Source organism: Aythya marila, assembly GCF_965140915.1.
Source record: "Aythya marila genome assembly, chromosome: 3".
Lineage (NCBI taxonomy): Eukaryota > Metazoa > Chordata > Aves > Anseriformes > Anatidae > Aythya > Aythya marila.
Window position 1 is genome coordinate 12,995,536 of NC_139044.1, and position 15,279 is coordinate 13,010,814.

General features: G+C 60.2%; 1 protein-coding gene across 4 annotated transcripts; it reads right to left on the reverse strand.

Moving 5' to 3' along the window:
* Nucleotides 1-3: 3 nt before the first annotated feature.
* On the reverse strand, nucleotides 4-15,266 carry KLHDC3 (kelch domain containing 3). 4 transcript variants are annotated; one of them, XM_082757453.1, is made up of 12 exons: nucleotides 15,219-15,266; nucleotides 11,417-11,568; nucleotides 10,548-10,800; nucleotides 8,631-8,807; nucleotides 6,667-6,782; nucleotides 5,270-5,341; nucleotides 4,867-5,080; nucleotides 4,521-4,607; nucleotides 3,345-3,453; nucleotides 918-991; nucleotides 692-770; nucleotides 4-577 (listed from the first exon to the last, which is right to left on the reverse strand). In XM_082757453.1, exons 3-12 carry the CDS (start codon nucleotides 10,699-10,701, stop codon nucleotides 511-513), a joined length of 1,149 nt encoding a protein of 382 aa, XP_082613579.1. In that variant the 5' UTR covers nucleotides 10,702-10,800; nucleotides 11,417-11,568; nucleotides 15,219-15,266; the 3' UTR covers nucleotides 4-510. The 4 variants fall into 4 exon arrangements, with proteins under 4 accessions (XP_082613579.1, XP_082613582.1, XP_082613580.1 ...); XM_082757456.1 differs by lacking the exon at nucleotides 15,219-15,266 and adding an exon at nucleotides 14,460-14,662; XM_082757454.1 differs by lacking the exon at nucleotides 15,219-15,266 and adding an exon at nucleotides 14,321-14,398.
* Between the last annotated feature and the right edge of the window lie 13 nt (nucleotides 15,267-15,279).

A 15,279-nucleotide genomic window follows, 5' to 3' on the forward strand; every position in this document is an offset into this window, starting at 1 on the left:
ACCTCTGCCTCAGTGTTTATCAAAGCGCCCCCGCTCGCTGTTTGTTCACACCGGGAGCCGGGCAGAGGAGCCGGCTGGGGCCAGGCCCCCACGGCGGGCACGGGGCCCGGCAGGCCGGAGGCGGGGTGGCACCGGCGGGTGCACTACACACGCGTGGAGGTCCCTGCGCTGGTGAGGCAGCAGGGGCGCAGTTCGTGGCCTGGGGCCGGTGACAGGAGTCGATTCGGGCCCTCGCTGGCAGGGGACCGGGCCAGCAGGGCTGCAGCTCTCCGGGCGAGCCAGCGGCGAGGACGGGGGCTCAAAACCACACAGCTGGGGCCAGCAGATTCCTTCCCCGGCTGCCTGCTCCGCCCTGAGCGTGAGGAGGGCGGAGGGAGGCCTGGCGAGGGCGAGACAAACGGAGCTCACAGACGTTCCTTGCTTGAAAGGGCTACAAATTCATGCAGGCAGTGGAGCGAGAGGTCGGCGTGTGGAGGAGTGAGAGCAGGGCGACCGAGGGGCGAGCCGGCATCAGCCCTGCGAGGAGACGATGGGGCGGCTGATGGTGCTGTTCGTCGTCATGGCCGAGAGCTCCCATCTGCAACACACCCACGGGGACACTGAGGACAAGCACGAGCGCGGCGCCCAAGGCTGGAGCTTCCCCAGGCGGGGGGAGCACCCAGGGGGGCTTTCCCAGCCAGGCGTGCGGTACCTGATGTCGTGGGGAAGGCAGGACTGGTCCAGGCTGTACTGAATCACCGCCAGCTTGCACAGCGTCTTCAGGCTGGGGCCTGCGGGGAAAAGGGCGATGAGGCACAGCGGCCCCGTGCCTGCGGGGCCGGGGCAGCGGGCACAAAGCGCCGCGGTGAGCGCCGCTTCGCTGCCAGGCTCCCGGTGGCGAGAGGCAGGAGCTGTGCGGGCGGGGAGCGCTCACGTACTGAAGTCAAGGATGTAGAGGTCCGAGTGATCCATCAGGTCGAATTCGTCGCCCATGCCCTCCTCCGGGGACGGGCTGCGGGATGCAAGCACAGCCGGTCAGTCGGAGCCACAGCGCTCCTGCAGGGGTTGTTCCTCGTGCTCCCCACGCACCCCGGCTGCTCTCACACCCCTCCTTCCCCCGGTACCTCCCAAACTGCTTTCCAGCAACCCAGCAAACCGGGTCACAGTGATGCTGCATCACCTAATGGCACGCAGATCAAACCAGGACACCACACGGGACTGCCACCCGACCTAGGGGGATTCACACACCGCTCCGTGGCGCAGTGCGAGGTCCGAAAGCACTGCTGGCACCCCCGGCGGGGTGGGTGAGATGAAGCTGGAGGCCCAAGAGGACTTTTTGGGAGGCTCTCGAGTTGTGCTACAGCGCACGGGAGCCATGACCTGCCTCCAGAGAGGGTGGTGGTCGTAGTTAGTGGCCATCCAACCCTTCTGCAGCCAGGAAACATGGCAAGGGAAGGAGCCACGCACTGCAGGCAGCGCTGCTTTGCTCTCGCTGCCAAAGCCACTTGAAAGACGGTCACTGTGTGCCCCAGCACACGGGGCAGCCTGTGGGAAAGCTCTCCCACAGCCGACGGTGGTTTGGAGAACTTGAAAGCAAGGGAAGGTGTTTTGGGTCCCGCTTCGGGTTGCCACAAGGGGTTTAGCACGTCCTCCCTGCTTAGCTGGCCCCTCGTGCCCCTCGCTGCCCACCTAGGAGCCGCTAAAGCCTCGCGGTGCCCTGGGAGGTGAGGCAGCACCTGCTGCCCCCGGCCTCCTCTCCCCCACACGCTGCGGGGCACAGCTCAGTGTTGCTGTTGCTGACGGGTCCCATCTGCCTGGAGACAGGCAAAAGCCCCCTCAACACCACCCCGCAATCTAATCTCGCATCCACGTCACAGGAAAACCTGGGCTATCCCTTATCTGCCAGAGGAAAGCCGGCAGGCAGCGTGTCTGCCGATTTATCGCCCAGCTGCAAGCGGCTGGGGAAAGCCTGGAGTTCAAGACCAGGAGACCACAGACGGGGGCAGAGAGCCTGAGCTCTGGGCACAACTTTGAAAGAAGTGAAGCGTTTGGATGCTGCAGCAGCACCCACCCGCAGAAACACCTCTTGAACGGCCTCCAGGGCACAGGAATGCCCCCAGGAGAGGCAGGACACAAAGGGGTTTTGCCCGTGCTGCTGCCTGCCGGCTCATCCTGCAAGGCGAATCCCCGTCCCGCGTTGTTCTCCCCCTCCCCGGGTCAGGAGGCAGACCGCAGGGAGTTCTCCGTTTACAACGACTTCCTGGAAAACTTCTTATCTCGCCAGGCGGCTCCAGCACACACCTGATAACCATTACAGGAAGCCAGCACAGCCCCCACCGCAGCCCGTCCCCCTCCCCAGCCCCAGGCACGCTGCATTCCTGCCCCCAGCCGCTCTTCCTGCCCCGGGACAGTGTCACGAACCAGCCTGCAGCAGGACCGAGCCCGGCCCGAGGAACAAGACACACAACGAAGTCACCCTGTGTTAAAAACAAGCTGTGCCGTGCTGCCTGGCAGAGGCAGGCAGCTCTGAGTACACCCAGCCTACTGCTAAACCTTCTCCCACCCCAAAAGCTCTCCTGGGGCTGAAGGCCCTTTGCTTCAGAGGGACTCTGAAGCCCCTCGTTCTCTGCCCTCAACCAAACTTCAGCAGCATCCCCAAAAAGCCACTGCTGGGGCGCCAGAGAAAGCCTCAAAGCTTTCCAAACCCCTGGGAGGGCTGGAAGTGTTTCAGGTGCCTGTGCAAGGTAGATTCTGGTGAAGAGGCCGTGCTCCAGAGCTGCCGTCTGTCGCTCCAGGCAGCACAGAGCATGTCCTGCTGCTGGGCCGCTTCCTTCCTGCTAGCAGCTGTTAAGGCTCTCGGCCACATCCCGCTGCCCTGCCTCCTGGCAGCATCACTTCCAGTGTTTGACAGCTAAATCCCCAGCGCCGGGTCCCCTCGGTGAATGGAAACTTTGCTGAGGAACACTGGCACGGCAGGGAACGCTGCCTCGTGCGGAGGGCTCCTCGGACAGCTCCCGGCTGAGCTGACATCCCTCTGCAGCCTGGCAGAAAGAACTTCTGGTGGGAGAAGCAGGGCAGCATCTAATGGAGGATAAGCCTGAAGTGTGCTTCAGCTCAGCAGACCAGGCTACTGGTCTTGTGTGTCGAACAGAGCTTGTCACCAGGGGCTTTAGGGGCTCACACGACATTTTCAGCCTCCCCTTTCTCTTTTCCAGAGGAGCCCTGCTCTAAATAATTTGTCACGCTTGCATGGGAAGTTGCCACGTGGCTCTGAAGTGAATCCGAGTACAGCACGGGGCAGAGCGCGGAGGGAAACTGCTGGAGGGAATGGAAACCCCCCCAAAAAGCCACCCCACAGCGCTCACCTGGTGCCGCCAAAGAGAATGATCTTGTCTCCCACTCTGCAGCAGCACTGCCGGCGTCGAGGACAGGGGCCTTTCCCCTTGGGCTCGATCTTCCTCCAGGAAAGGGAAACTACGGGGAAGGAAGAGGGTGAGAGTGAGTTTGTCAGAAAGGCCTGGCCGAGACCCGGGTATGAGCAGGTTATGGGTTTAAACAGACCACGGCCAAAACGAGGCCCACACGGACACCAAGCAGCTAACATCTGCCCTCCCTGTCCACCTCCTCTTTTTTCTGGAGGCAGAACGATCCCTTCATCAGGCTGCTTAGGGCACAGGGGTGCTGGAGCCCTGCCTGCTGGGACAGGAGCTGCAGGTTCTGCCCTTCAGCCGCTGCAGCAAGCCCAGGCCTTTTGCTTACAAAGCCCAAGCCCCTGGGCTGCCTAAAGCAGCGGGTCAGACACCACGGGGAGCAGCAGGAGCAGCCAGGCTCCCTTCCCAAGGACCCCGGTGCGTGCCAGATCTGGAGGGAGACCCAGGAACCAGCTCCATCTCTTGGCAGCCGCTGAGAATGCAGAGCATCCCCACCGAGGAGCACGGGAACTGAAGCAGGAGACGGCAGCCTTTGTGCCTGCTGCTCTCTACGGCAAGGATGCTGGGGGTGATTACTCACTAAAACCTTCACAAGCTCTCACATTCACCCCTAAACTGGCTGGGGGAACAGCAGGTTGGCTACTCGCAGATAACATTTTTGTCTAAGGCCTTCCTACACAAAGCGATTAGCAAACAAATGGAAGACCCCAAAACAGCACACAGTTGACATTTGGGGTACCAGATAAGTGTGCTATGGTGATGCTGTGGGTCGAGTGGTTTCCCCAGCTACAGCCTCTGGGCTCCCCTAACCCCACACCTTCTTTTCTGCCAACAGTTCTGCATATCTAAGAACAATACAAAATTTTGCCAGCCACCTTTTTGAGTGGGCACATTCAGCAATTCTTCCTTTTCCTCTTTCTAACTGAGATTTGGAGACGGTCTGAGGAGGAACAGGGATGCCAAGCACAGCAGCAGGTTTCTGTCAGCACTGTCAGAAGAGCTATTTCCCCCAGAGAGGCTCCCAGACCCCGGAGCAAACATTGATCTGAGCACTCACACACCTGAGGGCCTTGAGCACCCATCACTGCAGTGAGCCAGAAGCATAAATACCTGGATTGAATTTCCAGAGATCGTGGAAGTGTCTGTTGAGGCGTGCGTTGTAGCCACCGAAGACGTAGAGCTCCCCGTTGTAGCTGACTGTGGGCAGTAAGCACAGACATCAGCGTGCCGTCCCGCCCCAACACCAAACGCAGCAAAGCGGTGCTAATTACCTGCTCTGATTAACACCACCTCCACGTGCAGGGCTGCACGCAAGGCTTTGCTGCTGGCAGCAGCTTTCCACAGAAGCCAGGCTCCGTGCGGCCCTTGCTGTCCCACCTCTCTGCCCAGAGACCCCTCCTGCTGGGGGCAGGAACCCCTTCCCACTGCCCCCCTGTCTCAGCAGCCCCCCACTCACACGCCGAATGGCTCCGTCGGCCTTCAGGAAGCACCGGGGTCGGCGGGGAGTCCAGCCAGGAGTTCGTTTCCGTATCGAACACTTTGATGCGGTTGCAGTAGATCTCGTTGTTGGAGTGGAAGGGCCCGAAGCGATCCGCTCTGCCCCCAAACACGTACATCTTTGTCCCGATGATGGTGGCTGAATGGAAGTCTCTCCAGCGAGCTGGCGTGCCCTGCAGGGACAGGGTAAAGAGAAACGATGCAGATTACCCGGGGAGATGACATCTTGACAGGGAAATTGGAGAGGCTGCCTTCTCCTGGGGAGCTTCCCCTCCTGCCACACCAGACAGGAGCTGCGAGACACGTGCAGGCAGCAGAGACAAAACATCCTCCCCAAACCAGAGCGAAAAACGGAGACTGACCTTGGCAGAGATTAAGGTCCACATCATGTTCGTGGTGTCCAATTTATGGATGTCATTTGAAAAGCAGTCGGCCTGGAAGACAGCAGGGCAGCCCGCTCACAAAGGGGCCCAGAAGCCTGGTCACACTGGCCCTCCGCGAGAGGACGCTGTCGTAGAGACCCGGAGCATCCCTTTGGAGTCACCACTCCCTGGGAGACGTGGTGCTTGCTCCAAAACACCAGGGTAAACAGCACACGTAACCACTCAACAAGAGGGAGGCGAAGCCCACCTCTTCTTAAAGCTGCCCCTTCTCTCCCTGCGGCCTTCCCATTTATTCAGTCCCCTGTTCCTACCACCACGGCTGTCCTACACACAGCAGCACCTTGCCTCTGCTTCACACCGTAACAAAAGAAGGTGGCTCTAACAGGAAGGAGAAACTGGCTCGGCTACGGACACACGAGGAGAGGTAGGAGCTCAGATTGCTTTTAGGAAGCTGAACATCCAGGAGTAAATACACTCGGGGGGCTGAGGACTCGACCAAGCCCACATTAGCGTGGGAGAGCCCACATTCACACAAACAGCACAGGCTTCTGCTCCTCCAGGCAGGGGAGATAGCTGCAGGACAGATACGGGCTTGTTTGGCCTTGGTTAAAAGCAAGTCACATTTGTAATGCTGCTGCTGCAACCAAGACCATGCATTTCGCAGGCTGCAGTACTCAGAAAACAGGAGAAAAAACAAGGGACTGCCCTAACAGAGTCCCAGCTCCCTTCCAAATAAAGAGCTGTGACTTTGCACAGCTTTCCAGGGTGTGGCGATAGTCTGAAGTGATGTTTACCCTCCTAAGATTAGAGAGTAAGGATTTGCTTAAAGGGGTGCTAAGCACGCTGGCAGCTAGTGCAGGATGACCTCTGTCTCGAGGTATTCTTACACGAGAGGACGAGCAAGTGTTTGCTGGAGGGGCTCAGCGAGGTACGAGAAGAGGCAGGGAACACAGGGAACATGCACCAGCTCAGGACAAAGACTCACAGCAACGCTGCAGGTTGGAAAGTGATTTTTCTGGTGCTCTTCTCAGCTAATTTAAAATAAATATACATTGTATGTATTACAAATATTATGCATTTGCCTAATACCATCGGAGTGTTGGAGAAATCCACCAGAAAATATTGAAATTTTAACTCTGTTTTGTGAAAAAACAGTATTTAAAAGCCACTGTTTTTGTAGACCTGCTTTGCCAACTGTCTTCTCTGCAGCATTATGAGCCTAACCTGGATAATTAATGCCACGACTTTGCTGAGTTATTAAATGAAACCAACTGTGAATGCAAATACGCCCCTGTGTCCTGCTTCTGCCGGTGTCCTGGGCAGGAATACCCTCTCTCCCAAGGGATGGCCAAATAGCTGTTTCAGGGACTACTCACCAGCTGCTCGTAGCCTCCGAAGATAAACATGCTCTTGGCCAGGACACAAGCTGAGTGCCCATCTCTCGCCCCTGGGACCATTCCAGACACCTTTGGCGTGAACCACTTGTGCGTGTCTGCAACAAAACAGGGGCACAACGCTAAGAAAGCACACAAGATGTGAGGATGGGATAGCCCTTTGCAACCGTTCCTCATTTCTAAGGCAGAAATCCTTCTCCTTCATACACAGCCTCCCCCAGAGAGACCACAAGCTCCTTCAGGCACAGCCTGAGCCTCCAGAGGGGCACGGTGGCAGAGGTCCTCAGCACCCAGGCACGGCTGCTGGCACTGCCCCGCCTGACAAACAGCTCGAGTTTTGCCCGTGGTTAGCACAGCGCTGCTTGAGCAATGGTATTTGGACTGAATCTCCTGCAAAGCCTACTTGTGAGTCATTAATCAGCCCTGCATTTACAGCTTCAATTGCAGTGAGGCAACGACGCTAAGTGGCCCTGGTGACCTCACGGCTCGGAGATGCTGCCTAACCGAGGAAAAGCAGTGCTCCACAACCCAGCCAGAAGCCACTGAACCACAGGCTCGCCGTGTCAACAGGGTGACTGTGCACGTCCTCACCTCTGCAGCACAGCTCTGCCTGTCTTATCCACTCCTCTTGTCACCTTCTCACCCCCTCTCCAAGGGGAACCTTCCCTGCCCTCCGCAGTTCCTTCAGCCCTGCTCCCCAGCCAGCGGCAGCCCACACGCCCCAGGGACCGGCCTGAATTCGATGAGGACTTTAAATCCAGCCAGAGCAGTTCTCCATGCAGGGCAGCGTGGAGCTAAGCCAGCAGCTCCCTGCCAAGCATAAACAGGCACCTGTCCCACGAGCCCACAGAGAGGCACAGATAAGCCTGGAGGCAGCAGGAGACGTTCCCCCCCCCGCCCTCCCCGACTGCTCCGAGCTGCCAGCAGCAGTGCTTATTTCAGGAAGCGGCAAAATTGGAGCCCGAGCAGCATTCTTCGTGAGGATAACTTCTCAGGGCTTGGCCCGTGGCCACAGCCGTCCACCTAGGCTCCAGCTGGAACCGCACAAAGGGGCTCGCAAGGTCAACAAAATCCCTGGGCAGCCAGCGAGCGCGAAAGCTGCGACAGCTATCGAGTTCCCTGCCTCGGTGGGGCCGCCTCCAAGCCCAGCCACACAGCAGCAGCCAGAGCCTGCCCCAGCGTAACGTGTCAGATTAGAGAGGGGAGAGGCCTCAGCTCGCTGCCTCCAGGCCCGGAGGACAAAGCTGTGCTGGGCCAGGGCTCTGTGCAGCGAGGTGACTGATACAATGGGGCTGAAACACAGCCCGAGGGCTGCCAGCAGCACTTTCCAGGATTGGCACGGGACGGGCACAGTGTGTACAGACAGCTGTCGACCAGGCCTTAGGGCTGGCCTTCTCGGTCAATTTTCACTTAATGCTAAAGTGCCGGAGTTGGCGGGGACGCCAGGCAGCGCCCACTGCCAGGCTTCTGTGCACGCAGCAATTCGCTGGTGGCTTCTCAGCTCCGCGTGGCAGGGGAAGGGAGAAACCCTGCGCCCAGAGAGCAGCTTCAAGCTTCAGAACACCTCCTGGGGATGAAAGGAATTTATGGCCAAGCATCGGCAATTTCCCCGTGAGGCCAGCGAGCCAGTTAGTGGTCAGCATTTACGTGGACCTGCCCCCGGGATCCAGGTGTACCCTGCCCTTTTCCTGGCATGCCCGTCCACCCACCTCCTGCTGGCTCCTGTCCTTCCCAGGCGTTCCAGCAGCACAAGAAACCAACTGGAAGTCTCAAGGAGTTTATCTTTCAGGCTTATCTAGCTGGGCTCATGCCTGCCCTCATTGTTCCATCCTGTCCTTGGAGAGACCAAGGGACAGGGAAACAAGCTGGGGAGCAACGTGGAGGGGCAGGGAAAAGGTCTGCTCGAGCGCAGCTGTGACGAGGAAGAGCAAGCAGCTGGAACTTACTGACATCGAAGGCATAGAGCACGTTGCAGGCTCCCTCCGTGTCGTTGCGACCGCCCCAGATGTAGACAGTGTCGTCTATGAGCACCGCCGAGTGCCCGTACCTCATGTAGGGCACCTCTCTCACTTGGTCTCGGCTGTTTGTCCACACTGGAGGCAGCTTGATCCAGCGCAGAGACACTGAAAGCACAAGTTTGAGCCTGTGTCAGATGTCAAAGCCACCGTGCGTGCTCACCAGCCTACCCAAATGAACATCTGTGAAAGCAGAAAGCCCGATATTTCTTTTCCCCTCGCCACAATATGAGTTCAGGAGAGCCCTGCAGGAAGCACAGAGCACTGGGGGACTCTGGGCAGAAACAGCTTTGGTTCTGCATCAGCCACGCTCAGGAGATTGCTACTCTTGTTCATCCTAGACCATGAGTGAAGGTACAACCACCGCCCCCACGCAAAACCACCACACACACCCTACCAAAACGGGAAAGAAAAGGAGGGAGGTGATAATGAATGCAGACACTGCTTCAGACTAGTGACATTTCTGGAGAAGACGCCCAGAACGCTGAGGGAACGGGCAGCACGGGAATAAGTCACTGCAGCAACAGGCAAGGCAAGACACCTGAAGACATCATTTGGGCTTGTGGGAGCACGTTCTAAATAAAACGACACGGCAGCTTTGTAGGAACAATGGCTTGTTTGTCTTTAAAAAAATAATAATGAGTAACTTTAGACCCAACAGCTGTCTCTCTTATCCCCGTCCATTCTCCAGTTCCTTCTGCTAACCTTGGGGTACAACTGGGAGCTCCCTGTGATTACAGGTTCCCCTTGCTGGGAGCCTGCACGTCACGTTTGCCAGCAGTCAGGGCGCTCAGTGTGTGTTGCAGGGCTTAATGACACTGCGGGAGGCACCGCGAGCGTTGCGTGGCCATTACATGGCAGCGCCCAGGCACCCTCCCTCCAATTTTGGTTGCCGCCTGGAGGTACCATAGCCAAGACCAGGTAGATGTGTCACCGTGGCGAGGGGAAGAGAGCCATCCCCTGAAATACCAGGGCAGGGAAAGGGAAGGGGTCAGGGCTCTTAAAAGCTGAGCGCCCACCTCAGAGGTGGGAAGGGCACTGAGGAGGCACAGCCAATGTCAGAGTCCAGCAAGGCAGGACGCTGGCATTCCTCCCCTTCAGACCACTGCAGGACATCGCTCAGGGCCCAGACCACCTCAACGACCCCCCGTAACCACACATTTTCATCCACCACCCCGCAAGCTGCTGGCTTCTCCCAGGTCAGATTGGGAGCAGTGAACTCGCTGCACCCTGATCTGTACGCCGCCGGCGTGCCCTTGGTTCCCCTCTTGCCCCTGCTCAGCTGAAGCCATGCAAGCATCAGGGCAATTTTTCAGCCTAATTATAGGGAGGCACTTTATGGAGCGGCTCAGTGATCTCTTCAGTTCAAAGAGCAGCGAGTGAAGAAACGTGGCCTCTCCCATGGCTCCGATTCAGCCTCCTGACACGTCCTGGCTACCCTACAAGAATGACTCCAGCTCCGGTTGCTTTGCTAAGCCACACGGTGAGCCTGGATATCTACCAGCTAGCTGCTGCCAGCACGGGAATGCCTCCACACACCCCTGCTGACTCCACGGTGGCACCCAGCTGTCCCACAGGGAACTGGCCCGAGAGCCTAAACCCCGGGGACTGGGCTCTGTGCGCCCAGTGCACCCTGCCCTGTCCGTGCCAGGGGTGGCCGAAAACTGGAAACTGGATGGGAGACACCGGCTAAACGGTGCCTCTTTGTGAGCTAAAGCAAGCAAAAAGAGCAAGGGCAGAACGATACGGCTACGTGGTTACTTCTGGTGAGCCCTTCTCCTCGCAGCCTGCTGAACCACAGCCCCTGAGGCTGAAAACACGGCGCTGCAGGAGGGAGGAGGCGTTTACCTGCGTTAAAAACGTGGACGTCGATCTGCCGCAGGGTCTCATAGTCCTCTCCGGAGCAGTACCCGCCGAAGGAATACACCTTGTGGCCCACGGCCACGGCCGCGTGGTTCACCCTGCGCGGCCCGCCTTCCAGGTGCACTGCCCACCGTAACATTCCTCCCCGTCCCCGCCGGCCAGGCCGTCCTCAGGGCCCCCAGCGCCGCGGCCTCATGCTTCCCGGGCCCCCGCCATGCCCCGCGGGCGTCACCCGGCCCTGTAACAAAGACACGGCGCTAAAATAACACCATCCACCTCGCGGGTCTCCCTGCCTTCCTTGGAGGCCAGCTATGAAGGTCACATTGCTGCGTCCTCCGGCTGCAGGCAGCTTTGCTCCCCGCTGGGGAAGGAGAGGCAGCGCGGGCACTGAAACCCGAGCAAGGGGAGGAAGAGCGAGCAGAGATGTCCTCGCACCAAAAAAAAACCAGCATGGGGCGGCTGTGCGGGCTGCCCAAGCCGAGCCGTTTTTGAGAAGGCAGCCGAGTGCCGTGCGCCCGGCCGTGCCCTCGCCGTGCACACACCATGGACTTGCCAGAACGATTTGTCTGCATGAATGAAGACACGCGGGGAGAGCCAATTGTGAAGGTGAAAAGAACAGAGCCAGAGGGAAGAGAGCGCGCTCCTCGGATCAGCTGTGAGAACGCCAGAGGAAGGAAAAAGGCAGGGAAGCAAAAAACCCCAAAAGAACAGCTTATCCCCCAAAGCAAGAGTCCCCAGCAGGAGGGTGCACTACGTTTGCATTCAGGCTCTGGTCTGGCTCTCCACTCGGGGTCGGGAGAAGTCCCTTCTCCCCCACAGGGAACGCAGGCACGCTGTGCACCGCGTTAACTCACGCTTCAGACAGATGGCTGGGATCAGCTCGCGCAGAAGTCACCGTCGCCGAGCTCCGCGGAGGTTCCCCTTCGGATCCAAGGATCTGCAGCGCGGTCCTGCCCAGGCACTTCTGAAGAAGGAGATCTGTGACCTGTCAGCAGCTTTTCCCCAGCTGAAAAACAGCCATTAGAGGAGAAGTCAGCGTTGCAGGCAGCCCAAAGAATAATTCCCTTCCTAGCTGCTCGCTCCTCGGCGCGCTCCCCCCACGCCCAATTTCAGCATTCGCCGAACGCCAAGCAGCGCGCGGATGCCTCGGAAGGATGACTAAAATTCCTACACGTTTTCTCAGCCCCTTTTTTTGGAAAGCGCTAACTTTTCGCAGGGAGAGCTCTCCTCCACGAGGAGCTGAGGAGCAGCTGGTGCGCCATGTGGAGCGCAGCCAGGCGGCCCCGCAGACGAGCAGGGCCGCAGCTCCCCGCCCGGGCACCCCTACGGCCCAGCAGCACGCTCCTGCCTTATCTCCAGCTCCTCAGGGACGGAGATAAAGTTGTGGCGAGGGCACAGAGGCCAAGTCTGAGCAGAGAGCTCCCCGCAGACCTGTGCCGAGGCGTCCCTCCCGCGGAGCCGCTTCTCCCTGCAGCGCCCACCTTCTCATTGCTATTTTTTTCCTCCTTCAAGCCAGGCAGCAGCTCTGGCACGAGCCCTCCACAAGCTGCAGAAGGGAGAGTTTCCATGGAGACCACCAAAGTCACCTTTTAGGCTCTCCCGGAGGCTTCCCCTACCCGTTTTATTTATCCTCCCCAGCCGGGAGCTGCCACCGAACCCAACCAGCGGCTGCTCTCCTCGAAGCCACCCCTGGGCTGAGCGGCTCCGTAGGAGGCTCCTGAAGTAGCTCAAGGGGATTCGAGCGGCCGTGTCAGCGCTGCCAGCGCTCTTCAGGAGGCCCAGGGAGGAGGAAGGAGGGGAGGACACGCGTCACCTTGTCACCTCTCGGGTCCTGTGGGCGCAGAGCTGCCGCTTGCCGTGTCACCGCCGCGAGCCGGCCGCCCTGCCCGCGCGGTGTCACCACCCGGATTAGTCACGGGAAGGCAGGAAACAAAGGGGATGCATCCTGAGACGTTAATCTGCTCTTAAGGCCCCGGCTACACACCGCGGGATGCTGCAACGTGAAGGCTGCGGCGGGCGTCGCGGCGCCGCTTCCTACCGTGACGATTGCTCAAGGCCCGGCTTAGCCAAAAAGTTTTTCCAGAGATCATCCCCGACGGCAGCTGACACGCGCCCAGGGGTGGTGGCGGGCGGGACGGCTCCGAAATCCGCGGCCGGGCCTCACAAACATCCCCTTTGCCCTGGATGCTCCTTCGTGGCCTCACACCCTCAACCTCTGCAGCCACAGAAGCGATGCCAAGGGCTGGGGGGAGGCAGGGGGCCGCGAGGGATCCTCGCAGACAGCGAGCTAAGTGTGGGTGCCTTCCCCCTAACCCTAACCTGCTCCCTCTGGGGCTGCAGCTCCTCAAAGCAGCCCTCGCAGCCCCTCTGCTCTCACACCAGAACCTGCCTGAAGCTCTGACCCGGCTGGACCCGTGCCCCAGAGCCCCACACCGGACCTGCAGGGAGGCCGACCAACGCCCCCAAAATAAGCACAGGTTTCCTGTAGGGCGAGGGAGGAGATTCTTCTGGACTGAGCAAACCCAAGGAAGCTGCACCCAAGCTGTTAACTCACCACGTGCCCTCTCAGCGAGCCCCGGCCACCCCTGACCCCCAGGCATAGCCAGGGGGGTGCCAGCAAGGCAGCAGGGTGCCCACCACGACGGGCACACGGGGGCTCTGCTGCTGGAGGGCTCCTGTTGAAGCCACCAGGCTCTTCCACTGGATGCCTCAGCTCCCCACCGCGCCCCCAAAAAGCCAGCAGCTGTTCAGGTTTCACGCTCAGCACACAGCCTTCAGAAGGCCCCGCTCCCCTGCCCCGACAGAACCCGTCCGGATTTACAGCCAAGCACAGGAGGCAGAGAAATTTGGGTTGAAACCCAAAACAGGAACAGGAACGTTTCTAAACAGCGGGCTACGCCTCACCTGCTGCCGCAAAGCCCTTCCTCCCAGGTACCTGACGGGGGCTGGAAACGAAGCAGGCAGAGCTCTGGGAGCCTACAACCAGCAGCGTCCCCGAACAACCTGCTGCGGTCCCGCAGCAGCGCCTGGAGCTCCCCACAGCCTCGCGAGTCCGGCGATGCCTCCCGAGGACACGGCTCCGCCGAGCGCCTCCTCGGCGCTGGCACCCGGCAGAGGGAGCGCCGTGCCTCCCCCCGGGGCGCCTCAGCCCGGTTGTTGTGGTTGTTGTCCCGTGCAAGGCGGCTCTGGGTGTTCTTCGAAGGCAGCTCCTACACGGACCGCTCCCAAATCCCCGGCTGTGCTGCTGTAGGAAGGTGCACAGCAAGCCCCGGCCAGGCAGCTAGCCCAGCACACGGCCAGCCGGGGCCACCACGGAACAATTCAATCATTTTTTTGCTGCTATCCCTCCCCAAACTGTCGTGGCGATTTGAGCCAAGAGGGACAAACCCCACAAAGCCAACACCCTGGGCTTTCAGACTCAGATTTGGCAGATGCTTTGCGTGCTTCAGTCTCGCTGTTTCCAAGCCTTGCAACGAGCTATGGAAACGTTTCGCTGGAGACAGAAAGCTGCGAGCCACCTTCGAGTACCGTAGCTAACCCACAGCCTCGGGACAAAAATACACATCCTCAGATCCCCTTCCCTATGCAAAGAGGTCACCGGGCTGCCTCGTTCCTCTACACACCAAGAAACCCAGAGCTGTTTCCAAAAGCCACTGGGACCAGCCTTGCTGCAGGTGACCCCCAGCGCACGGAGGAGGAACGCCGGGCTCTCCACGGCCCCCCCAGAGCCGCAGCACCACCCCACGCCGGGCACCTACCGCTCCCTACAGCCGTGCCGCCGAGCAGCTCCCGTCTCCCAAAAAGACGAGCGCCACGGGGCTGAGTAACGCCCAAAATAGCCCCGGCAGCTCGCGGCGGGCCAGGCAGCCTGTTCTATTTCAGGTCCGCCCAACTTACCGTGGCAGCGGGCAGGCCAGCAGCCCGCTCGCCTCCCTCGTGCCTGACATTTAGCCCCTGCTCTGCCTCTTTCAGCGAGGGCAGGGCGGGACTGCAAGCTTGCACATTCAGCAGCTCCCAGCGGTATTTCGGCACCGGGGGCTCGCGGGGGGCACAGAGCTGCTGCTGGGGACGGGGCTCACCACGGGGGCTGCTCTTGGTGGGGTGGGAGCCTCTTTCTCCCAGTGCCACCAGTCCCAGTGCCACCCAGTCCCAGTATCACCTCCTCACAGTGCCACCCCATCCCAGTATCACCCCCCACCAGTGCCACCTCGTCCCAGTGCCACCCAGTCCCGGTATCACCCCATCCCAGTGCCATCCAGTCCCAGTGCCACCAGTCCCAGTATCACCCCCCTCCCAGTACCACCAGTCCCAGTGCCACCCTGTCCCAGTGCCACCACTCTCCCAGTATCACCCCCCATCCCAGTGCCACCAGTCCCAGTGCCACCCTGTCCTGGTGCCACCAGTCCCAGTGTCACCCCCCTCCCAGTATCACCCAGTCCCAGTGCCACCCCAGTCCCAGTGCCCCCCCTCCCAGTGCCGGGCCCCGGGCAGCCGCTGGCGTTTCGGGGGAGGCCCAAACGCCCGGCGGAGCGCAGCGGCCGGTTGCTGCCCCCCCAGTTCCCACCTCGCCGCCCCCTCCGCTCCATCCCCGGGCTGCAGCCGTGTCCCCCGCTCCCCCCCCGGTCCCCCCGGTGCCCCCCGCCCCCAGCCCGGTACCTGGCGGCGGATCCGAGCGGCTCCGGGCGGCCCCGCTCCCGGTTCCCCCCCCCCCCCTATC

Bases quoted from the DNA above. Each gene is read 5' to 3' on its own strand.
- KLHDC3 (XM_082757453.1), bottom strand. From the start codon at position 10,701: ATGTTACGGTGGGCAGTGCACCTGGAAGGCGGGCCGCGCAGGGTGAAC. The intron at 4,608-4,866 runs GTGAGTGGGGGG...TACTGCCCACAG, and splicing joins CCGACGGAGCCATTCGGCGT to TCAGCTACAACGGGGAGCTC. The intron at 992-3,344 runs GTGAGCGCTGTG...TGCATCCCGCAG, and splicing joins ATTCTCTTTGGCGGCACCAG to CCCGTCCCCGGAGGAGGGCA.